Source organism: Sphaeroforma arctica (genome assembly GCF_001186125.1).
Source record: "Sphaeroforma arctica JP610 unplaced genomic scaffold supercont1.50, whole genome shotgun sequence".
NCBI classification, from domain to species: Eukaryota; class Ichthyosporea; order Ichthyophonida; genus Sphaeroforma; species Sphaeroforma arctica.
The window spans coordinates 116,943-125,410 of record NW_014040508.1 but is presented as its reverse complement, the minus strand read 5'-3'; the positions used below and the strand labels follow the sequence as shown (position 1 = coordinate 125,410).

Below are 8,468 nucleotides of genomic sequence, written 5' to 3'. Positions count from 1 at the left end.
GTGTGTGTGTGTGTGTGTGTGTGTGTATGTGTGTGACGTATTGATATAAATTATTCCCTATATCTGCATAAAACGAAATATAGAGCAATTATAGTTACTATGTAATTGAACAATGATATTGTACAAACAGTACATTTGAACCTACACGTCGACTGATGTGTACTGAGAATTGCGGATAAAAAATATCTTACAAGTAGCGCCGATCTTGAGTTTGATAACATCAACACAAACGGTACATACCTAGTCTGTCCTCGAGTTGTTTTCCAGTCCACTTCACACTCGGAGTGATCGTTGTTCTGCCTTCTAGCCTGTCTCTAGTTTTCTCAATCTCACTAAGTTTTAATTCGGGGAATGGGTCACAGGCAGCGGTCATCTTTGCGCAATATATCCTTGACTTTATATGATTGTACAGATCAACTCTACCAATGTGATATACTCTGCCTCGAGTTGCGAAGTTCCGCATTCACTCTCTTTATACTTATGTGCGCTGGCCGCTGCATGAAATACGAGGAATACTAAATATATTGTGTATATATATATATGTATGTATTTCTTTAAAAAATAGCACTGCTCACGAGTTGAGACTTGCGACTTGTGAGATGGGACTCACACGACTACTTATTTTAATATAGGCCACGTCCACACTCCAATTTCTGAGAGTGACACTCCGCACTGCCGTCTACAGTGACAGTCTGCACTCTGCCCCGTGAGATTTCTGATTTTTCCTTTTTCCTTTTTTACTTTGTAGCCTCTGGGGCCTCTGAGGAGTCTGAAGCTTCAGTGATAGTCCCGCCTTCAGAGTCAGATTCTGGCGGACGTCCATATTTGGTAAAACAAAATCCCCAATATGGGAAATTAATAGAATACGCGGGCACCACAACCCCAATCATAGATGGTAGTCACGAGTCACGACTCTCCAAACGAGTCCATTCCAAAGTGGACATCTTCCACCGGCACGCTACTTTAAGGTATGTATGTGACCCTGTGACGTTCCTGCATTGACGTTCCTGCACTACTATATGATAAATGTAGAGAACAGCTAATACGATATACAAAACGTTAAAACAACGTTGGGCATTTTTCTTCTGTTATATGGATATATTTAATGTGATAAGAATATAAAACGTTGAAAGATAAAGTAAAGACATCTTTCGCAAACTTCCAAATCAAATCAAGGATATCAGCAGCAGTGTGTGGCAGATACGAAATATAGAGAAGTTTTTCACTGTTTAAACTTCTGTCTTTTACAAGAAATCCCTCCTGTGTGAGATAAATGCGAATCCCCGAAATTCAGGAAAGTCGCGTAGCAGAACTCGATCTTGATCGGTGTGACACTGGCCATTTCTATGTACTCCACTTCGGAACGATAGCTAGATCTTATTTCAACTGGCTGTTTTCATAAACTGCCCATCGTAAAGGATAGCGTTACCATCAACGTTGGTATTGTCTGATACCACTTTCAAATCTCCATTATCCAAGAGAGTCACATAGAATTGCATCTTAACTGCTGCGTTAGTGTGTACTGGAGTGGTATTTTTTTTCGGAAATTACAGCCAGTCCTACAGGTGTCATGACTCCATGTACAAGTTGAGATCCAGTCACCAACGGTAAACCGGTATCGTCATCCATCTGAACACTAGTCCAAAAATTAGTGCCGTAGATGAGACAACCGTTCTGCTCAAGTGACCAGATGTGTGAGTACTTGGGGGTTATCGGCTGAACAGATATTTGATTTACCGTGGAGGGTTCAGATAGTTCGAATACTGTGGGTTTCGTCGATGTCCAATCGCCTGAGATATTCTCGCACGGAGATACAGCAGCGCTCTCTGTATTGTAGGTCAACGCGGCGATGAAGGCGAATAGGAAGTTTTTCTTCATTGCGTGGCAAATTATTGTAGAAGAAGGAATATTTATTATGTGCGTATCTTTTCGGAGATAAACATATATACTCGAGTTTAATGTGTCATCGCGTAGTCTGTTTTATGTGCACAGGTCGCAATTTTAGTCTAGAATTTTCTTTAATACGATATCTTAATATATTGCAAGCGATAAAATCAACTAGGCCTGTCACTTGTACATGACCTTAGCTAATTCTGCCTGGAGAGATGCCCGAGTCTCTGAGAGGGGTACCGTGAGAGGTGAATCTTACTGCTTTTTCCACAGTCACACAGGCTATAGCCCACAGGCCACAGTGTTATTCCTGTTAATTTTAAAAATCATACCAGATCACTGAGATCAGCCACAACTCCGTAGGTGTTTTTAATATATATTTTAAACTAAATTAAAAAACCAAAAAGTTTGATTTGTTTAGAAAAACTGTAAATATCAACCATATTTTTTTAAATCCAGACAAAATCATCCAGAGAAGGCAAATCAAACATGTGTATGCTTTAATTTAGAAGGCTATTTAGAAGTCTGAATATTCAGAAGGCCATGAAAAAAAGGTATTTTCTATAGCAAACACAAAACACCAAGTACATATTATATATTTTATGCCATAGTTTCATAGTCTGTATTTTTGTTTTTGTTTTTGAAAACAAAACACAAAAAGCCCAAAAACAAACAATAAACAACAAATATTTACTATTTAAAATAAAACATGTATTCAATATTATATATATATATATATATATATATATATACTGTTGTTTTAATATTTAAAAAAAACCCCCGAAAATAGTTTATCTATTTGTTTTGGGGGGGCGGGAACCTAAAAAGGTGCTACTATGCTTTTCATTGGTTTAAAATAAGTGTAATAACTGCCATGTCTTGAAATATTATAAAATAAGCTTATGCTATGGTGCAGCCATATTATGCGTGGAGTCCGTGACTCCGTGGACCGTGTAACTTACGATTGAGCGTATAGAACGTAAATATGCCATAAATAGCGCAATAGGGTTTACTACGTGGTTTCGACTTTCGTGTCAAATTTACTCCTTAAGAACCCTATAGAGATGCCGTTGCGACGACTATTTTTCACAGAACATACGCAGATGTAAAGGCCTAGTAGTTCCCTTTCGGGAGTTCAGGCTTCAGACTGCCCTGGATTCAAGTCCATTGTTCCACTTTCTAATCGTCGCATACATACTGTTGAGTCGTGCAGGTTTCTGGACTGAGAATAGGAAGCTGCGAGGTTTGCATATGGATCACACGGATAGATGTCTGTCTGACGTAAAGATGCGTAGCTGCTGAGACTTCCAGTAGTCTATAGAATCTCCCGGAGTGACGGAGCTGCGCTTTAAATTTGAAACTAGCTACCTTATTTAAATTTGCCAGTTATCTTTTGCCGTCTCATACGATCAATGGTCGTGTCTGCTACTACTTCAGTTTGATGAATATATAGCTATACCTCTTGTTGATCTTTGCAATCCTAAAACTCTCTCGTCCGTACAATACAGCGACGGCAAATTTGTAGTTTCATAAATGTATAGTATCATGCAAATATCGAACCTTTATCGACTTGAGTGATGGCTATACTCCTTGTCAGCCAAATTGAACTATCCTCAGATCTTCACTAGAGATCGTACTACTAGCGCAGCGGCTTGATGTCTGTTGTGCTCTTCTGACCTCATATAGATGAATAACGGCACCGTCATCAGACCGCCCGTGCAGATACTTTGCTATATTTCGAGTGTTGTAAATAGTGTCGTCACCTCGACAGCACTCCAGAACTGAATGCAAAATTGTTGGTCGCAGCTACTATATAGGACGCAGAAAGCATATGTAGCGCATCAGATTGCGGCTGAATCTCAAAGTGGCCGTGTCCCATTGGCTACACCCAGTGTGGCACTACATTTAGCCTTTCATCTTGAGAATGCCAAGTATGGCTTTGATTATTATCACCCTACACAGTTGCTCACACAAACACTAATATACATATGAAATATCTATACAAGTACACTCTAAAATATACACCATTGAGGAATGTATTGGTCGGGAATACGGTTCCATCCATAGCCTTCCAAAAGACGAGAAGGCTATGTTCCAGCCCTACCATTGAGTTTTATATATTATTTTGTAGAACCATTATATAACATCTGGGGCCGTCTTGTGCGACTTCAATCGTCCGAAGCTCCTTATAAAGGACCAGAGACCGCCTCCTAACAAGTTAGTTAGCATTTATTGACTTTTCAGGCGCTACTAAATTTCCAAAGCACGTCTTAAAAACACCTTGAAAGCTCTTTACTATTATCTGGCAGTTCAACCCCTAGAAATCGCTTGCTAATAATGTTATATACACGCCAAATACTGCTGATTGAACGCCGATTTTTTTTTAAACACCGATCACTTCACCATTCTCGCCAGTTTCTTCCTCTTCCACCTCATCTTCGTTCTCGATTTCCTCCTGCAGTTTCTGTTCCTCAAGTTCGTTGATGGCCCGTGCCTGACCGAATAGAAGCAACGAATATTAAATACGATGTAATTGTGACATAATAAAGCACCATGAAATCCAAGAGGCAAGTAGCCGAGGACACTCAAGCACATACATACAAGGCTACTTTGTAGTCTTGTATACTCTTAAGGAGTCTCATATACTCGGATAAACATCAATATATGTATGCATGCAAGATACTTCCCCGCAATGTACTCGCATGTGATAAGGTGGGGGATGTCGATTCATGATACATAAAATGATCGGTGAATACCATACTCGCGCATAGTTCATAAGCTTCGCACGGATACTACAACACATATACGACTTCCACCACACATGTATACCTCTTTGATGACACTGAGTGATCCACCGTTGGTCGCAATGCGGTCTTTGATCGCGTCCACCGCCTTGTTCACGGCCTTAATACCCTCATCCTTATCAGTCGACATGGTAGTCACGGCGTATAAGGGAGGTGCTATTAAGTTGACCTTGACAGGCGCTGCTTCGGTGCCTACAGCGATACCGGCTCTAAGCGCATCCTTAACGGCCTCTACGCCTTCGGATGTCCAACAGTGCACATCGATATCTGCACGGATCTTAAAATAGATGAGGTTGTAGAACGAAGGAGATGAGTGGTTGAATTGTATGGGTCAAGAGTGGCATACAATTACGGATAACAAACAAACACCCAAGTATATGCATATATATATATATATATATATTCTAACAGTCCACTTATAGAAATATGAACATTGATTGATCGCTTAATGGACATTTACAAGAGTCAAGTCCACAAACATATTCAAAGTCGATATGAACTAATCCGCATATCTACCGGACAATGATACGACTAGCTAAGATGTGTATGCCGACACAGCTATGCGTATAAGCGGGTAAAATGATACAGACTAGGTGATCACTTTCCGTACTGTGCATAACGTGAACAAATTGCTCACTATATCTTAAGCAACAAACATACATACAAGTATCCATATATACATGATTGCAATTGTTTTACCTACCTTGGAGGGTTGTGACGCCAATCGGCGGGAAATCTGTTGTAGCAAACACGCACTGGTCTTCTCGTCCAAGTCAAGCTTGCCCATAACCTCTTCCGGCTCGCTGCAGATGTGTACAATACAGAGCATTAGGAACGTTTAGGTGCGAACAGTCATTGAATTAAAGCGTATTACACAAACATAACCAAGTATTCATTCCGTACTTATTGAATAAAACCGCCCTCAAGCCCTTGTGCGTTGACACAATATCGTCCAGAATAGCGATATTTGTTCAATAGATGACGCAGCAGGAGACATTAAGATACCACGCTTATCAACGGTTAATGCAAAAAGTCATACTGAAAAATCACTACGCACATACGCATGCGTGAGCACATGCATACACCCGTATATACGTGGCCCATACAAACGACAAAATCATGTGCGAGGATAGGAGTATGAACATACGAAATTGGAATAGGTACACAACGCTTACATATATATATACAAAACACCACGCACAGCTAGTGTCCGACTACAGGGAATGTGGTGCTCGCCTGTGCCGTGACCTCGGCCCTAGCACCGGCCACTGCACCGGAAGAGAGTGCAGCCTACAAAGAATAACACTAAAGGACGCTCACCTATGTACATCTTTCTCGAACCTCTACTGTTTCATGCTATATACTGATATACATATATGAAAAAAAACATACACATGTATGTAAAACCATGATGCAAATAGTTGGACACATCAGCATTAAGTAGAGCGCCTGCGACATGTATTTGAGTAGGACGTTCGACAACAGAAAAATATGGTGCCGTCTGTACTGTAAAACCAGTTCCTGTACACGTCACCGCACCAACAAAAAATGTGACCCAGAAAACATACTTTAATTGTTCAAATAGGACCGTTCTAAAGCATTTACAGGTGCCACAATCACTCCCGGTATAGTTACGGTTTCAAAGGAAATGATAGTGCAAGCGACACCACGTTTGGCCATAATCATCGTCTGGTTTCTAAGCGATCACGATATATACCTTTTTGACGATAAGCAAATACATTCATGTATATAAACCACAATACGAGTGAAGTAATTTCCGGCATATACAGTATGGACAACAAGCATATGCAAGCACAAATATAGTACGTACTCTCAGGTATACTCAGTATTGAACATATGTACATCGATAGATGCTAGGTGTAGACCATATTTCCACATATAACAACACTTTCAGGGTATGGTGGTAAAATGCCCGTTGGAGAAAAAACATTGAGACATTTAACACAATCGCATACAGAATGCGCTATAACTAAATACTAATACAATCACGCTCTCAGGCACTTACGTCAATGCTTTTCGGAAAGCCTCGTACTGTGTACCATACGCCGCCACCAATTTCCAAGCTGTGCGTTCGTATAAATCTTCAAGTTTGGCATCGCATAATTCGGCCACGTGTCTGAGAATGCTATTCACCTGTCGTTGCATATGCAGATTGAATGAATAATCAACATATACTCTACAATATTGGTTGACATATTTTTAGATACTAGCTATGGGTATACTTGACTACATATCAAGAGAGTGCAGAATCGTCACTAGCATGTGAATCCGACTAGTCCGAAAAAGCACAGTTCGGGTCTGAAAGGACTTGCTAGAATTCCCACCTACAAACTCCCTCTTCATAGAAATTACGGATAGATATGTGTGTATACTTGCATACGCGTGTATATATTTACTTGCATATACGTTTATGTGTATTTATACACATCGACGTAAAATTACACAGTTATATATTCGTCTTCCACTTCAACCAGATTCGATATGGAAACACAAACGGCCACAGATAGGTCAACAAAGTATAGGAACTCGCAAGCACTACAATTGTGTGTATATCGATTGCATCACGGTTCCTTCGTATACGCAACCATCTATGTGTGGATCTATCTGCACAGCACCCTCAGACTAACACGTTGCAAACGCGGGCACCATGTCAGTATGCGCTCAATTCACATACCGCTTTATTCTTCTGGTATTTGTCATCACAAGCCTTGACATCCTCTGGACTGACACGACGCTTTGACAAATCAATATAACCTGCAATCGATCGAATGCCGATCAAATAACGGATTTAATATACGTGATTTTTTTGCTTGTAGATATAGCCGACCAACAAACTGCACGTATGCGTCAAGAGCCAAAGCGTTCAGATACATAAAGTGGAGGGAAGGAGGTAACAATACCCAGAAACGGTATACGATAATAATTTATTCACTATTAGTCGTAAAGTTGTTTGATTTCAGGAGCACAAAACAAGCACTCCCTACCATATGCACAGATAACCATTGCAGATTGGACAAGGGTGTATTTTACGCCTGATGGAAATAGAGCACCGGAGACAGTTCTATACATATCGAGCACAGCGCTATCTATGACTATAATAAACAATCATGTTTTGGGAAAATATTGTTGTCTAATTCGACTGTGAACCGCAGTATTAAAACAACATGCACGTCCAAAAATGAAATCAACCCAAATATGCTCATGGCCGGAACCCTGAACAACCACACCGCCAGTACCACCAATAAAAAAATCATTCAGAGCAGCAAGACGCCATTCTCAAGAGTACAAGTAAGAATGTCTAGTCTGGTTGTAAATGCACACAATAAGAACCAAATACACACAAATGTATCTATACCTATACTTATATATATATATATATATTATAGACGTTATATATAAATATATATTCAATATATCAATATAAATATATACAGATAAAAATACGCACACATACCACAAGCATATGCATATACATATACATATGCTCGCACACAGTACAGAATAAATATATATATATGTGTGTGTGTTTGTGTAGTATATTATATATATATATATACGATATGTACATGCATATACATACATATACATTTATATTTCATTTATATATGCGTGTACTTGTATAAGTATGCATATATATATATATGTATATATATATATATATATATATATATATATATATATAATATATATATACTATATATATATATATATATATATATATATATATANATATATATATATATATNATATATA

General features: G+C 39.1%; 2 protein-coding genes across 2 annotated transcripts in view; both read right to left on the bottom strand.

The window, feature by feature from the left end:
• Positions 1-1,082: 1,082 nt before the first annotated feature.
• Positions 1,083-1,895, bottom strand: SARC_01292 (hypothetical protein). Its single transcript, XM_014304996.1, has one exon. The coding sequence runs from the start codon at positions 1,876-1,878 to the stop codon at positions 1,513-1,515; it is 366 nt and encodes a 121-aa protein (XP_014160471.1). The 5' UTR covers positions 1,879-1,895; the 3' UTR covers positions 1,083-1,512.
• A 1,956-nt stretch (positions 1,896-3,851) lies between these two features.
• Positions 3,852-8,468, bottom strand: part of SARC_01291 (hypothetical protein) — a 5,437-nt gene continuing 820 nt past the window's right edge. The window contains exons 2-6 of the mRNA XM_014304995.1: positions 7,390-7,469; positions 6,721-6,848; positions 5,398-5,497; positions 4,720-4,971; positions 3,852-4,384 (exon numbers count right to left, since the gene is read on the bottom strand). Of these exons, the coding sequence (XP_014160470.1) occupies positions 4,274-4,384; positions 4,720-4,971; positions 5,398-5,497; positions 6,721-6,848; positions 7,390-7,469 (671 nt within the window). The 3' untranslated portion in view covers positions 3,852-4,273. The remainder of the gene's footprint in view (positions 4,385-4,719; positions 4,972-5,397; positions 5,498-6,720; positions 6,849-7,389; positions 7,470-8,468) is intronic.